Below are 26,842 nucleotides of genomic sequence, written 5' to 3' on the forward strand. Positions count from 1 at the left end.
ACGCAAAAAAAACTTTCTTAATGAGTAAATTCACAATACCCCAGTGGTATACTTTTTTTCAGATTTCTGCTTTTAAATTCTATAATAAGCTCTGGTTTAACTATATACTTCATTAATAATTGCTTATAAAAGCAGATGTATACCTTTACCCACAGAATTTTAATTACCATAAGTTTCTTTAAGTTTAAAAAAAAAAAAAAAAACTTCTTCTGGATACTAACCCAAGCAGACAGATGCTTATTTTTCGAATTAAATACATTTAGACACAAACCGTGCATGAATATTCATGAAAACAAACCACCCACATGCATGTACACAAACAGGAAACCTTGCTGATTTTTGTGGAGGGCTGCAATTTTCAGTGATAATGTTGTGCTGAAAATTATTGCTATGGCAACAGGGTAGCAGGACTGCCGGGGGGATACAAGTGAGTGGGAAGGAAGTGGGAATATCAGTAGTTACAGCTGGATGTCATTCACTACTGCAGATGCTGACAGCCGATGTCAAGACTTACATTTCAGTCCTTTTGGATTATTGTATGTATAAGGATTAGAAAAACTTAAGGTTTGACTACCTTTCTGTAGTGCTGCTACTTTTGTTGATTAAAAAAAAACTAATAAAATGTTTTTTATTGCTGAAATAAAGCTAAAATTAAAGAAAAACCTAAATGAAAATGAAAACATTGCTTTGACGACTAACTGAAATAAGATGAAATTTCTGTAATGATAAATTACAAAAATTATTAAAATATAAATAAAGCTAAATTAATACATTAATATAATAATAATAATATTATTATAATGCATTAATAATACATTTACATGTATAATGCAGCACATACATACATACATATATATATATATATATATATATATATATATATATATATATATATATATATATATATATATATATATATAATTAATGACTCCCAGGACTTCAAGAAAAATATACAGTGTAAAGTAACTTCAGGAAAAGGAAGTGGGTGGCAAATTTAGAACTTCCTTCCTGTCATCTTTTAATAAGCTGCCAAATACAAAATGAGCAAACAGTAGATAAAGAAAGCCTGCTGTTAGCATGTGTGTGCGTTTAATGGATGTGTAGGGTGGAGAGGGGCATGATGGGTCCATGTACGGCCTGACATCAGTCATCACTGCCGTGATGAGACAAGAACAGGTGCAAGAGCACCAACAGCAGCTGCTGGCTCTCTCACACCCTCAGTCACATGGCACAGACCAAGGGGAGGGGAAACAGACAGACAGACATACACAAAGAATAAGAAATGAAACTAGTGGTGGCCAACCATTAAAGTCACACCCTTGTGTGTGTGAACCAGTGACAAACAACAAATGCAGACATTTTACAACAAAGAAAAAGGGGCTCTCTGATTTTCAAGCTTCTGTTCTAAGATCAATATATTTTACTCAGTTTAACTGATAATTCCAGTTTGAGTCAAGCGTGTGACTTCCATCAAGGAGAAAGAGGTTTCATCTGAAACACTTTGCTTCTGGTTGCACTACACTTTCGCTGACATAAAACTGAGATTTTGATTTTATCGCTTAAGCATTTAGGTTTAACTGGCCGAGGTTTACAGACTCTGTGTGTGTGGTCAGAGTCTTCTGCTAAAACAGGACATCAAAAGATTGTGGGAATTTATCTTTTGGCTCCCATCGAGTGCAACATTCCTCCGCCTCATGCATCTCTCCCTGCCGTTCTGTTTTCATTTTGGGACCGCAGACCTGTGACAAATGACACTAGAGTATATATTTACAGTCATGCTGTTATGATTCAAGAATGTTATTGGTTGTTAAACATTCAGCGATGCTTCACATCATTCACTGGCCTTATGCACTTCATGCTAGTAAACAAATCTCTACCCATTCCTCTTTCTCACCTTTGCTTGGGCAAAATTGCTGTGAATTGCTGTTTGCAAAACATGTACTTCCCTTTACAGATGTATTTCTAAATGAAAGGTGCATTCAGTGCTTTGGTGCTAATTTAAAAATAAATTGTGTTTTTGTGAAGTCACCGGAACGACGTACACTTAGTCTGCACTCATGTTAGTTTTCTTTAAAAGAGTTTTAATTATATAGAGAGAGTGTCACCCCCCCTCAGTGTATTTTGTCATGTTGAAGCAGCATGATCTGCAGTGTTTCACTAAACAACAGAGGCTGGCTCTTACTGGCTGTCAACTTTGTGAATAGGCTGATAAAGATTGATAAAAAAGCAAATTCAGACATCAGAATACACTTATTATTGAAGCCAGGAAGTCACACAAAGACAAAAACAAGCATACGCACAAAAATCTGTACATAACGTACACAGAGAACACTGATGCTAATGCCAGATAATTCATGTTTAAACTAAATATTCAGAGACTAAATAAATACGGGCCATGACTTCCATCTTGTCACAGGGTATTTATATTAAATACACAAATACGTAAAAGTATTTGTAGTGTACTTATCATGAAATCAATATATTTCAAATGCATTTCAGTATATTGAGTTACATTAGCAGATCATTATGTGTCGATTCAAAATGACAAAGATTTTCTAAATATATCTCAAAAGTTATTTGTATGTTGGAAGAGTCAGTCAGGGATTGACAAATTGTGAAAAAAACTAAAATTTGTATTTTGCCTGCACACAGACACATTGCATCTCACAGCAACGAGAAAGTAAAAACATGATTCCGTATCGACTTGATTTTTTTCATGCCCTTGCTCTCTTAATGATATATACTCTATTTTTCCTATAAATAGGCAAAGAGTCTCCGTCTCTTGATCTCTGGAGATAAACAGTGTGAAGTAGGCTACAAGGTCAGTTCACGCTCGGTCTTTTGTTCTATAGGCATACCACCCCACTACTCCAGTCGTCCTGACAACAGCGTCACGAGTCAAACAAATTCAATCTGAGGGCCGGCGCCAACAACGACACGACATGAAAGAAGACACTTTGGAAACTACGTTTACACAAATAACATGGCGCAGTGTGCAAATCGCATTATGATGATCTGTACAATGAATAAATAAAAGATGAGAGTTTATTAAGCATGCACTTCATCATCCTACATTGAATCTATGTACAAGCTATATTAAAAGCTATCCGATACAGATAAATCTATAATTTATAGTCTGGTTAGTTAGACTGCTGCATTTTGTCTAAGGAGGTTATGCTGCAAATCTTGAATTAATAATTCAGACAAAATATGTCCTCTGCAGCCAACGCAGCTGATGTTTTATTCTTTTTTTACTTAGTTTTTAAGTAGGTTCAAATGCCTAAGAGAAAAAAATATCCCGCTCCATCTTAGTGAGCTTGCACTACAAGACTAAATATAGAAGCGTATCTGTTTGCCAAAATGATGAAATCCGATTGTAGTTTGTAATGTGGTCAACAAGAAAGGATGGGCCGCAATCTTAAGGCCCTTCTCAAAAGTTTTGAATTACTCGTTTCGGGAAACTCGATTTGAAATCGCCTCTAAGGGACTGGAATGAAACTCACATGACATTGATAAAAATGAAGAGATGGGATTCTTATTAGGGCATGTCAGCAAAGAGGCAGGGATGAAAAAAAGAGTTAATATTTAATGCTGAGGGACAACTCTCGCTCTCTCGATCACCTCACCGGCCCCCAGGCGGTGCAATTACAGCCCCGTATTCCTAACTCCAGTTCCCAGCGCGAAGCCGAACGTGAGAATGAAATTTAGGGAGGGAAATGGGGTACACTTTGGGGGTTGGGCGATTACATATAAGTGCAAAAACCCAAAGAAAGATGGATGCAAATGGGGGGGATATAAAAAGAAACAGAGATGTCTAAATGGAAGGAGTCTAAACGCTCCAACTGAGTGCTTGTCTGCACTCCCCCCATTTATTTTAGCAAAAATTGAGCATCTAAAGCAGGAGCCAGATATATGCATTGTTTGGCAGCGCAATCAGTCGGGCTAGATGACAGTTAATGGTGGAACAGCCAGTAATGGACATCTAAAATGAAGTGAATTAAATAGGAGAGCTTTGAGAGAGAAAGAGATGGAATAAAAACTGAAAATGGAAGCAGGCTGCAATAAAAACAAATAACTTGATTGACAGCACAGGGCTGGGAGTGGATGAAGGGGTTGTATTAGCGCTGACAGTTACTGTACGAGAGCCGCCACAACGCTGCTGTGTTGTGTTTTAATGCTGTAGCCGGCGCATCCACAATACAGCCTCTACCGTACCACCCGAACTCATTATTGCGATAGAAGGATAAGGAAAAAAGGGAGAGAGAGAGCTGAGTCAGAAGATAAATAGTAGGGCCATGTGAGAGAGACATTACGGCTCGAGTTAATCTCGCTAAAAGGGTTAGGACAGCCAGCACTGCCCCCTCACTCGCTTTCTCTCCCTCTATCCATCCAGAGCCACTTCTCCACTCCATCTCTCGCTCTCTCTCTCTCTCTCTCTCTCTGTCCCAGCATTCCCCCTTCGAAGCATGCTTTTCTCTGAGGGATGATAGTAAGTTGCATTTATAAATATTGAGCAGACGCTGCGGTGTGTTTAGGGTGTAGATAACCAGAAGGAAAAGGGGTTATCCTGGCTCAAATGAGGCCAAATCAACAAAGCTTTGTTCAAGCAGGAAATATGTTTCTGAGGAACGAAAATAAAAAAAACACCTCAATGTCCTTTAAGGTTCTAGACATCTTTGTCAGTGATCTGTTATTGAACTATCAACTTTGTCTTTGTCTTTTGGTGTTTCTTCTTAAATAATTCATAAAAAAAAAAAAAAACTACGGTTAACAATTTATTCTTTTGATCTCCATGCTTTAGGGAAACATTGAAGATATTAAAAGATGTAATTTTCTACTACTTTCTCTCTCCTTGTTTTCTCACAGGCCGTTATGAACTTATCAAGTTTAAACGAAGGTCTTTTAAGCAGGCCACACACGAAAACATGTCCCCTCCTCCAGCCCTCTGCTGCCCATGTCAGCTTTAATTCTAGTCTCCTGACTTCAGTTAACACTTCTCCTTTTGTCTGCTCTTTCCCTCTTTCTTTCACCCTCCTTCCCTCCGTAAGCTCCACATTTCTCACACACAGGTGCTTTATTAACTGGACAATGGTGCGGGTGACTTTTGGATGGTTTGTGGGGGGACTGGGGGGGTGGCTGACACACAAACCCCATAATCACACACCAGTCAAAGTACGTTTTTTCTAGTTTTACTGTAAATTGAGGAAGATCCTCCAAAAACAGAACTTCAGCTCTTCAGCCTATTTAACTCGTTTCACTCTTCTTTTTATAACGGAGAAGAATTGAAAATCTGTATTGAAGCGGGTCATTTTTTCTAGTAAAATATGGTGATGATTACGCAGTATACCACATTTTGTTTTAGTAGCATTTCACACAGTACACATAACCTTGTGGTAAAGGCCAGATTTTTAACACTGGGTTCAGAAATGTTTCACATTAGTCATTTTGAAAGGGAGCTGGCAGCATTTCTGACCCTGGGGTATAAGCCCAGCTCAATTGCTCTGCCAAAACTGTACAGTGTGAAACAATGCGGCGCGAGAGTGTTAGACAGCCAATCATAAATGATACAATGCCTCATTAAATATTCATGAGGCCTGTACAGTCGCAGAAACTTTCGTGCGCTGTGTTTAGTTTCAGCGTCTGAGGAAACCCGTACAAACTGTCAAACATATTAACTGGGAGGATGACATTTCACAAACAGAGAATACAGGTTATACGCTTGTTGCATGCTGTATTTGTCCAACCTTTGCCATGTTGTTATAACATTGTTATTAAAATATGTATTATTAACATCAATTTGCAAATAAGAATTTTAACCAGGTTTTCCAGTGTTTTCAGTATATACAGTATATATATATACATACATATACATACACACATATACATACACACACACCGTTTGTTTACCCATCCCAAAAGAAAATACCTTAATTTAAAAGTGCTGATCACGTTAATTCATAATTTTGTTCTTTATTCTACACACCTTCTCTTGCTCTCTTTTTCTCCCCCTCATCTTTCACCCAGTCTGGCAGGAGCCCCTTTCTATTTAGTCAGGAATCTCTTTTCCTCTAATGAGCTTCGGTTTGGCAGCAGAGAGGAGCGGAGGGAGGGAGAGAGGGAGAGTGACTCCAATCCCTGAGGCTGCTGATGTTTGACTGTACATCCCCGGGCCTGCTTCCCTGTCAACCAGCATATAGTTAAGATGGTGTAGTTTTCCCTTCCCCTTTCCAGGTTAGTGAGAATAGGAGGAGTAAGAAATGAGGGTAGCATATTAAAAAATGAGCATCTGTTGTGGCCCGAACGATAAACGTCGAATGACTTCGCATAATTACATCTGCAATGCGTATATTAACAGATTCAGCCATGAGCGAAAATTTAATCAAATGATATGGTGTTAATCCGATAGGATTAAGGGAAAGTGTTATCGTAACATTGCACGTCTCCATGGTGAAGCAGAATAAGAGTCGTCTTGTCAAACCGGTCCCGTGAAAACAGGGAAAGAGAACACCAGGGAGATCTCATGAGGTCCACTTAGTCGGTCTGTGTCTGTGTGTGTGTGTGAAGAACAGATAGCAAAATGCACTGAACTGTGTAAATCTCAGCTCTTATAGAGTAAAGCAAAATCTGAGCAATAGTTTTAAGAGTAAGAGTGGAAGAAGGGAGGACGGAGGGCTGATAAAGGGGATAGAGGGTGAAGGACAGAGCGAGAGGAGTAGAGAACAGGTCAGGGTTTGCTTGTGTCCTGCTGTTTCCAGCACAATGCTATTACAGTCAGTCTTGCACCTGCCTTGCTCTCCCCCCTTCCCCATTCGCTTCAATTTCTCTCTCTTCACTTTTTCTCCACCTCACGTCTCTCCCTCCAGATTTTCTTTTCTTCCCGCTGCTTCAGTCTCTCTCTGTCTCTTATTTTATTTTTTTTTGTCTCTGAGCCTGTCTCCGATATGAAGTGAGTTTGTTTACAGTGTTGACAGCGCTAACAGCAGACTGAGGGCTAAAGGTCAGAATCACACACATGCATTCTACACACTCTTTCATCTTTTCTCTCCAGTGTTTCGATCACTCTTCTGCTGAGCATCTGACCGATTTTTTTGTACCATTTGCAAAAATGGTGGTACCTTGGTACAATGACACTCTCAGATGGTAAGACTAAGGGACCTCAGTAAGAATGCACAATTTGTTAGGGAGCACATCAGAATCGCAATTTTTGCTTTTCAGATATGGACAATATTTGTAGGTTGTATAATAAAAATTTATAATTTTTGTAATATAGGTTAGATAACACGTAAATATGTAAACCATGAATATGTAAATAAGAACATTAACCATGATTTACAGATTTTTTGAGAACAGTAAGTATCCTGAAAACAGGTTGCACAAAAAAAGCAATGTGCAAAAAATACAGCACAATTAACCATATAATCATGCACTTACGATAGTAATAATGAATATTTTAACTTCACTTTGAAAATTTTACATATCTATACATAAATTAAATTAATGAAACATTAGTTACTGCATTGGGTGAAAAAACTATTATTTACCATATACCAAAGACTCTTTATTGTAAACAGTACATTTAAAAAACAAACATGGTACCATTGCACTTCATTACTAGTGTCCTTGCCATTCTCCTTTGACAGTTTTTTATTTTTTTTTTTATCAGTGTATTTCAGTGTTTTGAGGGGATTTATGTATGATTATGGCTGGGTTTAGACTAGCGGGACAAAACATGACATACCATCATCACCCGGGACTGTCTGTACAGGTTATCAGTGTCTCAAAGCAAGAACACAGCGCTAAGCCTCTAGTATGAAACCACTCTTCCATTTTATCCGTCTATTTTGCTTGCTCTCCTTCACTACTATACCAAGCCCTCTGTTTCCCTCTCTCCTTCTCTCCCCTATTAGGGCGGATTAGCTTTATAATGCTCGAATGACCACGAGTAAGTGGTGGGTAACGAATCACAGTCTTACAGGCACGTTTCTAGCTCTGCAACTCAGGGCATCGAGTGCGTAAACAAGTCAGAGAGTATGACAGAAGGATCGATGCCGCTCATGGCCGGCTAATCCATCTTATCCCCGTTAGCGCAGCGCACTCTACCTTTAAAGATTCCCCTTCTTCTCTCCTGTGCAATTACTGCATATCTTTCCTCATCTTTCTACTGTACTTTCCGTCTTTCTTCACATCCTGTATGAGCCAAGCTGTCAAGGTCTTGTGAGCCACTTTGATTGATTAAAACAAAGGGTCACCTAGCGCAGAGGACGCTACAGCAAACAACCTCACACACAGACGCTGAAGGGTACATGCAGACCTTAATTCATTTCAGCAGGAAATTCAATTTGTTGTGAACTGAACCTAATTATGCTAAATATTAGCAAGAGGGCATGTGAATGGTGCGGAGTGGAAACAGGTTTGTGCGATTCTATTTGGAGTAATAATGACTGCCCAACAGTTCTTAATGAAATAAATAAATATATATATATATATATAAACTGACCCAAAGTGTGAGCATGAGTTTTTTTTTGTGAGCATATTTATTTGAATACATGATAAATAGACCATGCAAGAAACATACAGTTGAATTACAGCTACTTTTAAATATAAAAATATTATGGTACAGCTTATTAAACATTTTACTGCAGAATCCTGCAAATTATTAATCATAATGAAGCGCTGCAGACTACCACCTAAAAAATTCAGATGTCTCTGTCGTCTCTTGCTCTCACATTGTTTCGAAACCTCTCCATCACAAGCTTACCACTTTAGTAGCCAATAATGGAATTGCGCATCAGCAAAAACTCACTACAGGTTAATGGAGCATTTTCATCGCTATAATAACACATTTCTCTCACAAATGCAAGGAAATTACACAATGATTTTAGATAATACGTCTGGTGCCCATGATATTTGGGAAAAAAAAAAAACATCCTGAAAAACAAAAGTAAAGTAAGAGAGAAAGAGGAAATGGAAAACGTGGAGTGGCCTTAATGTGAACTGGTTACAGAATGCTTTTAGTGTGGGGAAGGGAAATTGTCGAGTTACTCTGCTCATGCACTTTTATTAACGCCGTAGCACAAAAATGACTGCGTTTCTGTCAGTGTTACATGCAAGAAAGGCCTTTCGTTTTAACAACTTGCCTAATCTGTAACACACACACGAGATAACAAACTCACATGTGATCGTGTTACTGCACAGTGCGTTTCTGCATTATCTGCACTAGGACGTGTGTCTATATCATGCGTTCATTACCTCTATCAGTTCTGTGTTCTGTGTCATGCGAGCAATAGCATTCCACAAACTACATACGTAAATATACAGATGTCTGAATACCGTGGAAAACGATGTTAAAGGACAGGACACCGATAAACCGATGGGACAGATGAGTGCAGACACATGAGTAGCACGCCCCAAAGCATTTCCCCAGTGTATCTGTGTGGAACGTTCAAAGCTAATCTGTCTAATTATGAGACACCTGGCATCTATCTGTCTGTTAACACGCACGCACACACTCAACCAACACATTCACTTGCCCTTTCCATCTGAGTCACGAAAAGAGTTCAGCTATGTCTGAGCATACATAAGAAATCAGAAAAAAATAAATGCTTCCCCTTTTTAATCCGCTGGGAAAAGCCCTAAAATCTGAAGGGCGGAGAGGACAACAATGGAATGTCAACAAGGTTACAAGCAGGGGGTAATTGTCTTCGTAGGATGGTCACTAAGGGGACAGAGATAGATGGGGGAGGGTGTGTCCCCTTTGAGGCGGGACGGAGGACTGAGGGTCTAGGGTGGGGTCAGGTCACAGGCAGGTCTGTCTTCATTGATTGCTTTAGATTCAGTCTGACACTGCTGGAGGTTATAAAGCAGAGTCCAGAGTGAAGACATCGCAGAAAAAACAAATAATGTGCCACTCCACATGACTGATCTATACCACAGAAAGAAAGTGATACAAAAATAAAGAAAAGTGGAAAAAATAGGGATATATATGTATATAAAAGTGTTAACTAGGATGTTTTATATTTATTATACAATTAAAACATTTAAGTATCATTTTAACAAATATTATACTTTTATTTTTTTGTGAATATCCTATCCTGTTTCACTTTTATGAACAATGTTTGATGTCGTAGTTAATATTAGTAACATACAAAGCACAAAGAAGAGCAATGTATAATGGGACAAGCTAATAAGTGATCTCTAAAATCTGAGTGGTATTACAAATTAAAGAAGGAACGGTAAATGAATAGTAAAATACTAGCTAAAGTATGTGGCTGCAGGACTCCACACGAAGTCTCACAGATCTCCACAGCTTTTGCACACCCACAACGAACTCTGAGCCTCACACTCGTGTCTTTATTTTTTATTTATTTTGGCTAAATAAGATTTCCGCTAGTTGTCCTCTCAGCGACAGGGTTCAAATCCATTCCATGGCATTCCAAAGATTTTCCTTCTAAAATCAGCTGTAAAACGCCTACGTTTTAGCGAATAGTAAAAGCATTGTAAAAGTTTAACAACAGAGCGCAGCCCAAACTGGACGAGCTGCGGTACAGATTGGTATCTGCAGTGTGAAATGCAGAATCTCCCTTATCTGCATTTCAGACATAACACGTCTCAACCTGCAGGAGCCAGGAACTAGAGAGATGAGAGATAGAATGGGGGGGAGGATAGTGTCAGGGGTAGAGCGCTATAATTAATGAGCAGCGCCAGAAAAGTCTGTAAACACAAAAATGGAGATGAAAATGGAGTGTCAGTACACACACACACACACACACAAGTAGTGAAGGGAGGTGGAATAAAACATTCTGCTGAGGACCACACATGGAATCCACGACACCATCCAGACTGAGATAATCACACACACACACACACTCTCCTAGTTGTTTAAAATCCGTCACTCAACATCGGATGTGGAGACAGGGGTTCCTTAAGGCTGTGGAGGGGATATGAGGATCGGATGTACGTATTATTGCATCTTTCTCTTTTTATGATCAGACTGTGGGACGTGTTTGTTGCTCACGCCACCTTCCAGTGCTGCTGTTGTCAGTAAACACAACGTCATCTCCATTTTTGATTTCAGATCTGATTCTGACATTCCACTACCTGCTGCGGTTTTACTTTCTTTCCCCGTGACTTAATATGGAGAACACGTAAAAGCACAACATGGAAAATTGGTTATGTACAATTTTCGAATGTAGAAATAGCACGCTGCGACTGACCAATCGTTTTAGACTCGTATTGAATTTTACATGGTGTTTACAATGCCACGCACTATGTAAAAGTCCTGGATCACGTAATTTCACAACTTTCAAAACTGTTATGGAATTTTGTCTTTTGAAGTTAATTTTCAGCTGAACAAACTGTATGTTTTGAAACAAAAAAATCGTCCGACTGAATGCACTCAAAAATTAAATATGGCACTACCACTAATGTGGCATTTAATAATAAAACACACGTCTTGTCTGCTCATACCAAAGACAATGAAAAACAAAGGCAGAACAATAATCAGATGTTTCAGGTTAGCTAATTCGTTGCTGGCTCAAAGACACCAACATAAAAACAAATACAATACAGCTAGCCGCACCGATAGAACTGCTGATAATGTATACGCCCACAAAATAGACTTATAAACATGGGCATGAATAGGCCTGGGGAGTGGGGGTGCAGACCGGGACTTCACGGTCTGCTGAGAAGCAGATAAGTTTAAAGACAAAAAGTGCAGAGAAAACAAAGACATGAAGGAAGAACCAGCATTGCATGATTAAAAAATATGATGTTTATCATTAGGGCAGCAGGTGACAAATTACCGATTTTATCACAATTCCAGCTGGACAGGGAGAGAGGACGTGAAAGAGAGCAAGAGAGAGAGAGACAGAGGAGGAGGATTTTCACATTTTGGTGGTCTGACTTCAGAAAATTAAGATTAAATCCCTCCCCAGTGGAAATCAAAAACCAAAGGTTGGGGTGGGTTTAAAATAATGCAGCATGGAAATCTGGTTGGGACTAAAAATCGTTCTTGTAAGCTAAATTGAATTGCATGTCATGAATACATTTCCCACACAGCTGACTCATGAAGTTCATCTTCAAAGTTATTGAACTGAAACTTTGTATTTTTCATCAGATGAAAAATGTAAGATCCCAAACCACACTAAGTGAATATCAATGTAAATATGCAGACCGTAAAAGCTTAAATAGACGAAACAATTCGTGTTTGGGGGCAGCCATCCGAAACGTCAGCCCTCCGACCCCCAGAGCAAACCCCCTTGAAAAGTCATTGTCTAATGAACTCATTTTAAAACTATGGCTTCTAGCAACTACGGGAGAGGGATCTAATTGTAAAAGAAAAACAATGAGGAGAAAAGCTATGAAAAAATGGATGAAATTGAACACAGACCGCTCTGCCTCAACTGTTCTGGCAGGATGGACAGAACCTCGGGCATGTGGAGATAAGAGGAGGGGATAGTCTGAGAGAGCCGCAGTGAAGAGCACTGAGCTGAAACCTTGAGTGAAAGAAAGCGATAAGAACAGAGGCTACTGCTGCCTCCTCTGTGTCCCATTATGTCTTTTGTAATCCAAACACACAAAATCAGATTGGTGAAGTCGCTAAACAGTTGCGCCACATTCACTTGCAGTATTTCAATTCTTGTGCCATGTTACCTGATTTGCATAATTCTGAACAGTGCTGCTGCGGAGCAGACGGTGCATGCAAATAAACAACACTATCAGTGGACGCAAATCCTTCTTAGCGAAATTTCCAAGAATGGAGCACAATAACATTTCAAAAGCAAAAGATGTCCTCAAATATGCTCAAATATGAGAAGTATTTGAAAAACATGATAAAAAAACCCCCAAACATTAAAGGAGCGTGATGAAATCTCTTTCTTTCTTCAGTGCTGTGACTTATTGCCTGACTGGTGAGGTAGGCGATACGCACACGTCTGACATGAAAAGACATGTCACAGTTTATCTGCTAAACATCACACAAACACAAACTTGTCAAGGAGAATGAAACTGTATCAGAGTGTTTCAGATATGGAAACTAGTCCTTCTTTGCTCTGCTAGACCTGTCAATAAATCCCTAAAGAGCTACTGTGCCACAAAGAATCTGCCGAGGACCCTCGGGGTAGCTGTTTGTAATACCTGAACAGTAACACAAAAAAAAATATGTAAAACATTTAAGAATGTGTGAAATGTAGAACTAAACATTTGTGCATGGTAAAGGTAAAGCTAGCAGGCTAATAAGGTATGCTATGAGGAACCGTTAACACATTACGTACAGGCTACTTTGAAAATCTCATATATATTATATATAACATGGGTAGTGTGACTCATTTTTGTGTGTTTTGGTGAACTAGTTTGTATTCATTTTGGCATTAAGCATTTACAATTCAATAATCATTAATCATCTTTTACATTTGATATATTAATTTACATTTTTAGATGCTTTTATGTTATTGTTCTTCATATTTTTATTTATAAGTTTTTTGTAATTTTTGCACTTTAACAATGACAACGCTGCTGTTGCATCATTACCAGAACACTGCTGGCGGGTCTAAGCCGATAACACCATCTTTTGCCAGAAACTAACTTTCTTCTGGTGGTCAACAAATAACTAGCTTGAATCAGCTTGGACCTGCTAGAAATCAGCAACTCTGTACCATGTTCCAAAACAAAGCTGACATTTTAGGCTTGTTCCCATCTTAGAGATCACACCTGGAGAAGATTGCATGGCCCCGGGCTGTGTCCTAACTCTTGGGTAAAGCGTGGATTTTAGAATGTTTGCTGAAGGTGGGGGTTTTACGAGGCTGGAGAAGGGAGAAGACAGGGTCCGTGTCCAGGCAGGTATGAAGAAGAGAGACCAGAGTGACAGAAGAAAAGAAAAAGAGTAAAAAACAGCCATCTGTCACCTCAAAAACAGGGGGTGCAGAAGGAGAGAAGGGGGCAGGGTGTTGGGGCACTTTCTGCCTGTCTGTCACTCAATCTGCACGCTCTAGATTTTTCCATGTGCAATCCGTTCCATTCTTTATCAATGAATGACACGGCAGGGGCTTGAGGAGTCATGCCTTTAATACGTGTTTCCATTTGAATGTGTGTGTGTTTGTAGACAGGGGCTCATGGTTACTGCCCCGGAGCAGTTTCATCCTGTTTTCATGACTTCATTGTTTAGATGTGTGTTTGATGTCAGGCTTGAGCTGCGCTCCGGATAAACCGACACAAGATGACAACTCTACCGTAACACATAGCACCATGTGTGTGTAGGGAGTTTGTTTGACTGAAACAGAGCAATGGTCCGAGCAAATAAGAGAAGTGGAACGAAAGAGACGAGGGACAGAAAGAGAGGGAGACTGCAGCCAGACATGCCTGTGAGTTTGTGTAAACTGATCTTTGGAGCCATGAGTGTCCAGCTGTCTCTCTCCCTCTCTGTCACTCCATCCAGAGCTCAACACAACACTTTAAACTATGAATCACAGATACAGAGAGATGGAAAGATCAAGACGGAGTTAGAGGCTGCAATAAGAAAATGATAAAGAGTACACAAAAATTTTGTTGTCCATTAACTAGTGCTCTGATGTCATATGTAATGCCAAACAAAAGCATCAACAAATGCATCAGTATTTTAACGATATTCAGTATAGCTTAAAAGTAATTAAAAAAGGGGTTACTTTTGATCAACAGAATCACCATTTCAACCAATCAGTCACCAAGCTGATAACTTAAATTACAGTAAACATCTATTTAAAAAAAAAAAAAGATTTCACCAAAACGAACAAGTAACAATTATTTTAATTTAATTATTTAATTTTAATTATTTTTTTATATTAAAAAAATAAAATAAGTTTAAAAGGGTTGATTTTTGCAGCAACACCCATTCAACCAAACAGCCACTGGGTTGTTAACTTACAGTAAATATATATTTAGTTTTACTAAACCAACAAGTTCAGATTATACTTATTTTTATATCAAATACCGAATACATATTACATTTTATATAAAATAAAATAAAATAAAATAAAATAGGATTATCTAAAGGCAGAAAAGTCTAAACAAATGGCAAAGAAATTATACACTTCAGCTTTAAATTAAACATTAAAACTGAATTTTGTTAAATGTGTGATATTTTTACTAGGAGCTTTTGGAATTTGGTGCATTTTTGATATGGGACACCCACAAATGTTAAATGAATCTCAACCCATCCGCGCAGCACATACAGGAAGCAGATGGAGAGATGGGTGGGGATTCGAGGAGGGGTGAGGGCAGATCATGGGGTAGAGGAGGTTGACTTTGACATTGATTACACCACCTTGTGTGTTGGAAGGGGTGTGTAGTAGTTAATGCCAGGACATGTTGCTGGTTGATGCCACCTGGCCATATAGCAGAGATGGCACGGCTGACATTGGTTGGCAATGCGGCCATCACCATGGAAGCACCAACAGGCAACCCCCGCCTGCTCTCGTCCTCCCTTTCTCACACACAGATCCATGGCAGATCCGATCACCAGCTGGTACTGCCATCATTATGTCGGGACCTCCCAGGCAATCCACTTCCTATTTTTAAATGCAGTTATATCCAAATTCCTCTCTGGAACGAAAAAGGCGAAATTCCTCTCTGGAATGTTCGATAGAAATGTACCACACGCACACTTCCAATGTCAACACGCACAGTATAGTGCAGTATTAGTTCTGTCAGTAAGAAACACATTCCTGACACTCACACAGTCAACACATAAACTTAAAAGGATAGTTCCCCCCAAATCTAATCCTCTTATCATTTACTCACCCACGTATCATTCTAAACCTGTGACTTTTTCTACTGAGCAACACAGAAGACTTTCCATACAATGACAGTATACAGGGAATGGAATTTTCATCATAAGAGCGGTCCATGCGATTTATTCACCACATTAAAAGCCTTTCTGAAGTAGTCTGATGGCTTTACAAGAGAAACAGACCAAAACTGATGTTAACTCAACTGGATCACTGTGTCTGTGATTAGTACTGCATGGCTTCAGAAGATTTGAAATATCAGTCACATGGGCCACTTGCATGATACTTTATATTGCTTTTGTGCCCTTTTTGAGGCTTGAAAGCTTTAGTTTTCATTCACCGTACAGTAAGTGCATAGGAAAGGCACAGCCTCGTTCTTCACAGTCAGGCATAGGTTTGGAACAACATGACGGTCATTAAATTATGGCAGAATGTTCTTTTTAAGGTGAACTATCCCTTTAAGTATAGAAAATCAATGTGGCCATTGAATCCTCTCCTCAGTTCGGCTTCAAAACAATTTGTCATTCTCATTCTGCAATATGTTCCCTTTCTGTACCTCTCTATATCCCACTCTACCTCTCTATTCTTCCCAATCCAGCCCCTCTGTCCTTCTTTTTTCCTTTCTGTCACTCCCCCTCCTCTCTGCACTCGTTCTCTCGCTGTGTCTAATCACTCCGCATTAATACCTGCATTCCAGCAGCCCCAGGAATGCCTTAACAATGTAGCCTTGTCCTTTAACTGCTGCACAGGTACAAGAGCATGTGGGTATGCGTGTGTGTGGCCACATGTAGACAGAAAGTGAGAAGATATGGATATAGATGCCTTGGACCCTACATAACCAAGTTAAAATAAATAAGAGTTGGTACATTTTTTATGTTTTTAAAAGAAGTCTATCATGCTCATCAAGGCTGCATTTGTTTATATATATCATTTTTTTATGATATATTTATATATTTTAGATATTTTGATGTACTTATTTCATATGTTACCTGTTGAAAAATGAGCTTATACTGGTTTGAATCATGAATCGTTTAAGTTTGTTTTAAGCTGGTTCCAAGCTGGTTATGAGCACTTTAGAATAGGTAGCACTTGTTAACTATCAACTACAACTTTTCCCTTAATAAATTCTTAATAAGCTGCTTAATAATTAATAATGTAGTTGTAAAGTTTAGGTATTGGGTAGGATTAGAAATGTAGAATAGGGTAATGTTGAAAAAGGCATCAATATATGCTTAATTAACACAAATAAATGGCTAATATTCTAGTTATATGCATGATAATAAGCAACTAATACTGTAAAATAACGTGTTAATATATAATCATCAGAGCAAAATTGCATAATAGAGCATAATTGCATAAATTGCATAAGATCTGTATTCGACTATAACTTTTTTTGTATTTTATTCTCTGTGTTCTAATTGCATTTATGGCTTTCACTAATTGTACCGTATGACGTAACTGTCTAAAGAGTATAGTGTCTGAGCAGCTAAAAAGAGGAAAAAGAGAAGGAAAGGGGCTTCCCCAAAAGAAAGGGAGCCACTAACAAAGCGAGTGAGAATGAATGAAGGACAAAGGAAAGGGCAGAGCAGTGTGAGAAAGTTGCCTTCAGCCCACTGAGGTACAGTATCATCCTCCCAAACCAACAACACAAGCATTTCAAAGAGACTGGGAGAGAGAGAAAGAAAGGGAGGGAGGGAAAAAGCTCCAGATCCACCATCTGATCCAGGATGGATGATTTTAATGAACATGTGTCCTCTGTTCTCACTCCGTCGGCCCTCCCCACCGCCAGTCAATATGCGCCCACACGCCCGCTCCTACTCCCACTCCCACTGTTAATTGACTAGGGAATTCCACGTGCCCGTCGCCATGGTTACTTGGCAAGGAACAGAGGGGTTAGACTGACCGCTGTCCCAAAAATGTTCAGCCGAGGTGGGGAGTGACAGCCGCCACTGTCAGCGGGCGATCCACACCCTATACAGGACACCAGGAGGACCAAAGACAGCAACAACACCAACAAAGTCCCTCAAACATATGCCTAACAGATTCTATCTTCCAAAGCGTGACGACCTCTTCCCAAAATAACAGTCTAATTAAGTCCGTCTTAAAGAGTTAAAGCCCTGTGTGTCTTAGCGCAGAACCATTTCATGAGCTTCTGTGTTTTTAACGAACTATACTAATCCATTGTAAGCCAAATGCCACCGTCGTCTGCATAATTGTCTTTTAAGAGATTCTGGACTCTGTGAGGAATAGACAGCAAACAAAGAATTACTGGCCCACATGAAAGCTTAATTTGATCGCACAAAGCTCATTTCCTTTGATAATACATAACAAGATTTTCATTTGCGCTACATTTTAGTTCTTCAAACTCGATAAACCGGTGTATTATGATCTTCTGAGATCCTAGCGCTGGTAAAAATATCCTTCCCATCGGAGTTGAAGCATAATGTGAATGTTACAAACTTCATCTGTGTTCTCTGTGAAACGCAAATTACATCCAAGACTGATTACTGGCCATTAATAGGATTTCATTTCAGGGCAAATGGATGGCTACAACCTTTAAGAAGTGACAAGGTATGAAACCTGAAACTCCGTAGGAAGTGTAGCCGTGCTAGCTGTCAGTCAGGCTAGTACTGTACAGGGAAATCAGTGATTGGTTGAGATTATGCAGGGGGGAACCAATGCCGGGGCCCCGCAGGCCTGAATATGATTATCAAACTAAGTGTCAATCAGCAAGGCAACAGAATTAGAGTTGGCTCCGCGCTCCTTGGGGTCCATCATACCACCTTCCTGATTAGCTATCAGCGAGGGACACTCATTAACCACAAACGAAAGCAGAGCGCTCGCTAATCTACAGAGATGAAGGGTTTCGATACAGAGGAGGGAGAGAGAAAAAGAGCAAACCCGAAATAATTTCCTTTATCGTGTTTTCCAGTGAAGATATAAACCTCTTTAAAACTGGATAAATTATACAAACAGTGTTGCATCAGATTGCATAAGACATGTCAAATTTGAATTAATTAATTTTAATAAAAATAAAGTTTATTCTATTCCCTTTTTGCAAATAGCTTTTTTTTTTTTTTTTTTCATGTTTTAAGTGCATGCGTTATAAGCAAAGGCATTTATAATGTTTAAATGTTAAATATTCCTATTAAAGGATGTTCTTTCAGACACTGGTATTAATAAGAAATGTTATTTGACCACCAAATCAGCATATTAAAATAATTACTGAAAAATCCCATAACACTGAAAACTGGAGTAGTGGCTGATAAAAATACAGCTATATATATATACTCTAGTGTGTGTGTGTGTGTGTGTGTGTGCCCACGCATGTATGTATATATATATATATATATAATATATAAATATATCTTTTTATTTTATTTTTTTAATTATATATAGAAATAAATGTATATACTTTATATAATTTAAACTCTTATGCAACCTAATGTAATCTTATATCTTGTTTTAATTAGGTTTACATATTTTCTCTAGAAAACAAGACCTATACTGCTTAAGTCAGTGATTTTTGAATAAGTAGGAGCAAAAAGTGCTAGTGCTGGTCATATTCAAAGTCATGTTCGCACAGGTTTTACAAGACGCAGGACAGCAGAGTGTGTGTTACAGAGACCGAGCAGGTTGTGGGGGTTGAGGTTGTGTAAAGCGAGAGACACTCTTCTCCCGCAGGTAATCACCTGAACATGTGTCTACTAAATGAAATGTGATCTGACACCCAATCTCAGCGTGCAATGGGGAAGCCCCAATCTCAAATACTCAAACCTTCCCCAAATGTCTGTCACAAACATACGTAATGCACAAAAATATAAATGTGACTCTTTTACAAGTGGGAATAGCCAGAAACCACCATGTTCCTCTGCGAAATCTTTCAAGGGATAGTTTAATCCATCGGTATGAAGACATTATAGATTCAGCAGAGGTACTTCACGGGTCAAGCACTGTTAAAGCAACAATGCGGCTCGTCAAAGAGTGACCATTTTCGTTGGAGAGGTTAACAATGCTTGGCTAACCATTAACCAGATATAAAAAACTACAAAATACCGTCTCAAGGGGGAAAAAAACGTCCTTCGTGTTAAAGGCACACGCTGTGCAAATGGATTGTAAAGGAGATTGCTGATGATAAATCACAGCCGGAAAAAACACACACATAACCTGGACACTTAGTTTCACCCACTGAACTATGATTCACCCCAACAATATTTAAACATTGATACAAAAGTGATTGAGATCAAACAAGAACCAAACTTGTTTACTAAAAGCACTTTTTTTTTACATTTTTTAGAGTGTGTGTAAACTAGGGGTCAGGATTACAAATAGCGTTTGTGTGTGTTTAATCTACAGCGAGACCACGTCTTGAAGGGTCTCTTGAGTGCGGGACAGTGAATAGCTCAGCCCGGGGGTGCGCTCCACTAACCAAACAGCCGTAAGCTGAGGGCTATAAAAGCTTTTCTCTCCCTTGCGTCAGTAGACTGTTCTCCAGGGAATGTTTGCCAGCTGATAGTATAAGGACAATGGGCATAGTCTGTGTGAGGAAAGGGATGTTTGAAGAGCTCTTAAACAAGCACTGTTTCAACACGACAGTGTTTTCAGGCACATCAGGTAAAGCTGAAACAGCTTAAACCAGCTGCAATGGAGGTCCAACTGAGATATGATGCTAAAAACAAGAAAGCAACCAATGATTTACTTAGAGCTGGACGGTACATTAAATGTTGATTGTGTATTTGTGATTATCCTTACCAGTATTTTGTTAGTTTTTTTTATACTTTCCTAAAGATTCACAATTTTTTCTTGTCTCGCAACTCATGACTTAACTTAAAATTAATAAAGTCTGTATATTTAAATATTATAATTAGTGCTGTCAAATGATTAATTGCAATTAATCCTATCTAAAATAAAAGTTTGTTTACATAATATACTTATATTTATATATATATATATAAATACAGTATACATTTAAAAAAATATGTATTTACATGTAATAAGTTATATGAATATAAATATATACATGTATATTATAAATAACATTTTAAATATATACATTGTGTATTTATATATACATAAATATAAACAGTAAACTTTTATTCACAATTAATCGTTTGAGGCACTAATTTTAATATATACAAATTTGGGGGCAAATATGTGAAAATAGAGAAAAAAAGTACTGCAAAAAATATACATTTACATGTGGATTTTTAAATAATGATTTATTATTGTCCAGCCCTAATCACACCAAAAGTTAGATCACCTATGACAGAAAACGAGCTGTGGAAGTACGTCAAGAAGAAGCATTTCTTGTAAGCCAAATCCCCAAACACTGCTAGGATAAACAAATCAATTCAGAACAACTAATGTCCATCTCCCAATCGATACGGGTATAATAGAGCTAAGGGAGATGTGGCAATGTACTACAAGATGGACGATAGTGTAGCACGACCTCTCTAGTTCCTCTCTAAAAAGCGATATTTTCCCCAAAAGGAAACCCATCAGCCCTGAATCCATTAGGAATGCCTGAGAGAGGCTTCAGGATTTGCGTCGGCCAATCACCCTGCCGATCTCCACAGCTAAATGGATCAGCCGCTCTTAACCTCGTCTCCCCAAAGAGCCTCCGAAGCGCCTATTCTTCAAAGCACTATAGCCCAACACACAGATGCAGCTTTTCACTGTGCCTCATATCCTTCTGCTCCCCACTTTAGTATCAGACCACTTCAACATCCTTTACAGAAAACAGCCATAACGCACACACAAAATATCTTCCGCATACTCTGTTTCCTGTATGGCACTAATAACAGCCTTGAAGCTGCAGCCTTGGTGAAATCAAAGGGCAGCAGGCTACTGGGCTTCCTCTATCTCTGTTTTTGCCTTGCCCGGATACTTTGTAGTGTGGGCAGAGTGTTTGAACACCGAAGGACTGGGCAGGGCCCAGATTTCATGAAAGACGGGAGGATTGGTGGGGGGCTTGTGTGCAGACGGAAAGGAGGAGTGATGTAGGGATACTGCATTCTTTTTTGAAGAAATGACTCGGTAGTACTGGTTATAAATTCTGAGTGAAAGAGCTCAGTGGGTCTGCATGAATAAATTCTATCCTGCCAGCACAGAATCTATAGACACACTGTCTGTCTTCCCGGTTAACTTTTCAGTTATCTATGCCGGAGCACGTACAATACCATCCGTAAATCACCCGAAACATCAATGGTCACCCACTGATCACAAACAGCACCACCATTACTGAAAACAAAGAGAGACTAACAAACACAGAAGCAACTCAGACAGAGCTAATCCACGGCATTAAAACTGTGTGTGTGTTTTGTCTGAGCGCGCAACATCTGCATCAGCATCTGAACTGCTGTGGCTTAGATCAGTCAATACACTTACGTGCACTTCAAGAGTTTCTTTCAGTTGGGCCGACACAATCATTTGTCTTGCTGAAAACCTTAGCTTCACCAAAATCTGACAATTCTGTTATCATTTACCTACCTGTCTTTTTGTTTTTTTCTGTAGAACACACACACGCAAAAAGTTGTTCCACACAAAAAAAGTGAGGGAAGGGAATGCAGACAGAATTTTATTTCATTTAATTTTAACGCTTCCAACTGCAAGCAGGCCTATATTTATGCTAAAGATTTTGGATAAATAAACCTTACAAAAAACATAAAAATGTTCATAAATTATACAGCTTCTAAAACATGCCAAACACAAAGCTAAAGCTTTCTCCTTAAAGAGCTAATTTTTCTTGTTTTTTAAGTTGACTTTCTCTAATCTTTTATGACCTAATGTCATTATTATAACATTTAACAATGTTAAATTATACTCAACTTAAAAAAGTTAAAAAGTATGATTTGGTGTTTATGAGAGGATGGGATACACAAGACAAAAAATAAAACAAAAGATCAGGAGGAACTGGCTTAGATGATATTAAGTTGAAACGCCAGACTGCTTAGTATCTTTCTTTCTGGGCAAGCATGTGGTTGCTGCTGCTTTGTGCCAGAGCAGTGAGCAGCGAGCTTTCCTCGAGCCAATCCAAAAACAAGCTTTCATGATGGGTCTCCAGACGATTAAAACAAGCCCAAAAGCTCTTGATTATTATTGAAGGCATCTTAGATATGATCTTCTTTATCATTCTTATGACATATACAAATATACATACTTCTCTATTTTAAACAGTGGGTCTGAACTAATAGAATACATAACACAATACCCAAATGACCCATTACTTCCAGTGAGATTCATAAGTGCACATCCAATGGACACTTTAGCAACCCATGAGGCCACAAGAGAGGACTTGTGAAGAGCAATGAATGAAGAGAATAAAAAAATATGCTTGCATTTTCTCTAATAAACATATCAGTTGCAAAAAAAAAAAAAAAAAAAAAAAAAAAAAAAACATGCTACAGTATCAGGGGTCTGTCAAACCACTAAAATGTGATTGCTGCGTAAAAAATGTTTTATGGTCTAGCAGCAAAGTGCCATATTGTGATCTTGGATTAAAACCAGTGTGTTGTGGTTGCGTGACTTGCTTTCACTGGCAGCCTGCGTGTCCATCTGTGCCGAACGAAAGAGAGACAGAGAAATAGAGAAGGGACTGAAAGAGAGAGAATCCGGGGGGGTTGAAGAGTCAGGGGGCGAGATGTAACCTGTCCCCTGCTGAATGCTTCTCATTCCAAGCAGTGACTCCCCCCTCCTCACGGGCATGAATCACAAAGCTGATATGAGAGACTGGGGCCCACAGCGAGCGAGCCCAATCGTACACTTCACCGGCTCTTTACACCACTACCATCATCCCCGGCCAAATTAGCACCTTGGGTTAGCACAGTAACGCGTGGGCTTACTCCACACACAGGTGTGCGTGACTAGATTATTGCGCAGGTGTGTGCGTGATGGATATCTATAGGAGCCTTGAGCTCGCAGAAGCCACCTCAGATTGGCTTTTATCTGCTGGCCCAGCACAAAAAGCGGGTTTTAATTTGAAGCCTCCTAATTCCATAATAATTACTGCCGGCTGCGGGGGGTGACGTGTGTGTGTGCGCGCGCGCTTGTGTTTGATGCCGCTGCGGTTGGGGAGGTTCTGCTGAGGAGAAAATTTAAGCAAGGAAATGAGCAGGGGAAATAGACAAAGAAGGGAAGAGCGTTGTTTCTGCGAGGCTTCTTAAACTCAGCTGACAAGCTGTCTCGATGATTCTTTCCGCCACCTTCTGACATCCCACCACGATCAAACGCTCAGAGTCGTGGAGGTACTTCTAAGTATATGCAACTGAGGCTTGAAAATGCAAATAATGTTGTGTAAATGTCATCTGGGAGGGTATTGCTTTGGTATCAGTTCTTGTGGTTACAGTAACAAGGTCAGGTGGCTCCAATATGAGGCTGGACGGGAACCATTTTAAATGCTAATCACTGAGACTTCCATTATAAGGCAAATTATATGAAAGCTCTAACAGAGGCTGGCGTACCTCGGGGAGAGGTAGGAAACAAATTGAAATGAACGGGCAGAGTTCCAGCAGCTGTCATTTGGCAGTTAAACGCTAGAGATCAATTGAAATTTATGCCCAGAAAGAGGATAAAGTCATTAAAAGAGGTTTGCCTGTTGACGCACTCAAAGAAAAGAAGCTAGGGAGCTTTTGGAAGTGTTGCAGTTTTCAACCTTGCGGAGTTTAAAAAGTCACGGATCATGCGGTATGATACCAGAAACTGCCAGAGCAGCCTGGCCGTCAGATAGTTTGGCATCAAACCGAGGATCCCCTGATCGACCCAATTAAAGCACATGCAAAAAAGAGTAAATTCTTAATGACGTTCGAGTTAAAGAGAGAGGGGGAAAACAGCTACAGAAGAGATCATCTCAGAGGACCTGCTTTCAGAGCAACAGCTGCATCACAGATCAGTGTATTAAACCCAAACGCAGCACCCTGGAGCCTTGAGTGAGATCATCAGAAGAAACGCTTCATCTGTCTGTTGCACCACTCGTATTTTCACACTGGACACGAGAAGAGCCTCGAACAACGGAAGAAAGGCAAGGCGCTGAGGGATGAGATAGGTAGTTTAAAAAAGAAAGACTGCAGATAGCCGCAGCATTGAAAGAAGGTGAGCATGCTGGAAGAGCCAGATACACAGTAGGGGAAGGGAGTGAGAGAGCCTTAAGAGCAGATAGAAAGATAAAACGCAAGTACCTCTGGGATGGTGAAGAATGTCTGCCTGGGAGGGTTATTTTTTTTTTTTGGAGAGGGCTTCTTTATTTGAATGTTTTCACTCAAAGTCACTCATGTTTAAGCGAAAAAACGGGCAGGCTTTCAACGTTGACCTAAGTCAAATTGCCAGACATACAATTTAAATTTGGTGTTAAAGTAAAATACACTTATCTGCAATTCAAACATGCGGTCATTTGAAAGTAGGCTTCATTTTTAAAGCGATAATACGTGGTGGACGTCGGATAGTGGGCGGAGCTAGGGGCGGAGCCACAGTTCTTTCGCGCAGAAAAAAATCATTGGTCATCGGAAGCCAAACACTTCAAAGCAGAACAAAACTGCTACCAACTGAACTGCAGACAGTTACAGCCCAATGGAGCAGGTTCATATATTGGCACAGAATATTAACATCACATTCTTTTTACTCTTAACGAATAAAACAGGCTACAGATACTTTTTGTAGCATTTGTACATTCAGGCATGTATTACGGAAGTACAACTTGATTCGACTGTTTGTTGAAAAATCTTGCATAGGCTTAATAGCCATATTTTAACATTGGTATTTGTATTGTAGGCTATGGTGCCCAAACAGTAGGCTACATAATTCTGTACAGGGTAATTTTATATCTACATAAGACATTTCTTTTTTTATGATTTGTTATAAATCCAAAAATAATTTAATTTTATAGATTACGTTATATTGTAATCCCAACTGTAAATCTCTAAATATTAGTAAACTATAATTTTGAAATTAATGTTACGCCATTATCTCTAAAATGTAAAAAGCGTAGTGGGCTAATACGTATGCGAATGTACATTTAGCCAAGGTTTCAGTATCTCAGGATCATACTGACATGATATGAATTTAGATTCTCCGCAGCTGCACACTTGAACTCAGATGAAAGTACGCGCGTCTGTCCGGCGATACCGCCTCTCTCTCAAGCGCAGCGGAGCAGGAGCTCCTCTCCCCTCCTCAAAGACCAAGACCACTCCGGCTTGTTAACCCTTCAACCATTCCCTGACTTAAACAGGAGACCCTCAAAGACGCCATCAACCACTAAACCCCTGTTTATTTTAAGTGTCCTAAAATGTCTTACGCGCAACGTCTCGCAAGTCCCCAAAGTTGCTTTCGACGCTTGCGCTATTTCTCCTCCACATAGGTTCCAAGGTAACAGGTTGTTCCAAGAACCAACAGAAAAGTAACCTATTCTTAATTTACTCCACGTTCAAACATGCAATTTACATGTATGCTCACAAAATAGGAAATAATCCTTATGGTTAACAAAACAAAAAAAACTACTTAAGCGTTTAATTATTTAATAAACTTCTTTTGAAAGATACTATTATTACTACTTACCTTGCAGCGCAACAGCAAGCAAGGTGCAGAAAATCCCGAAGCGTCCCAACATCGCTCTCTCCATAGTTGCGTCTCAACTTGGCGGCTTTGTTTGGCGTCGCGCCGTTGTGTTTCTTTGCAGCTTCTGGTCTCGGTACAGCTCCTTCGCCCTCTGCTCTGCTGTCGTGCTCACTCGCAGTAATGCGGTGCGCTCCCCAGTCCTTCTTGGCGCAAGAAATCTGATGCGGATGGCAGTGACTTGGCTGATATATTTGCACAAAAGGTGACCGTGCGCCCCTCCCCTCTCCACTCCTCTCCCTTCCCAAACGAGTAAAGTGCTGCTTGAGTGTACGGCCAGAAGAGAGAGATTTTTTTTACAGGTTATTGGCTAATTATTAAAAAGGATGATACACTGAGAAGCGTTTTGACTTTTTGTAAGGCACTTCGTTAATCCAATAAGGCTTTTTGGTTTGACCTCTAATGCTGTCTTGTATTACTTACTGTTTTCCAGCGTGTCCAAAAACATGCTGGTAAACACATATAAAGCAAAAGGCTACTAT

General features: G+C 39.4%; 1 protein-coding gene across 2 annotated transcripts in view; it reads right to left on the bottom strand.

Annotated features, from left to right (window-relative positions):
* The window catches only part of bcam (basal cell adhesion molecule (Lutheran blood group)), a 45,385-nt gene extending 18,837 nt beyond the window's left edge, over positions 1 to 26,548 (bottom strand). Inside the window, exon 1 of one of the 2 annotated variants that reach the window (XM_043260915.1) lies at positions 26,304 to 26,548. In XM_043260915.1, coding sequence (XP_043116850.1) covers positions 26,304 to 26,367 — 64 coding nt within the window. In that variant the 5' untranslated portion in view covers positions 26,368 to 26,548. The remainder of the gene's footprint in view (positions 1 to 26,303) is intronic. The other variant, XM_043260916.1, reaches the window with a different exon arrangement.
* Positions 26,549 to 26,842: the final 294 nt, after the last annotated feature.

This window comes from Puntigrus tetrazona, chromosome 16, assembly GCF_018831695.1.
Source record: "Puntigrus tetrazona isolate hp1 chromosome 16, ASM1883169v1, whole genome shotgun sequence".
Taxonomy (NCBI): domain Eukaryota; kingdom Metazoa; phylum Chordata; class Actinopteri; order Cypriniformes; family Cyprinidae; genus Puntigrus; species Puntigrus tetrazona.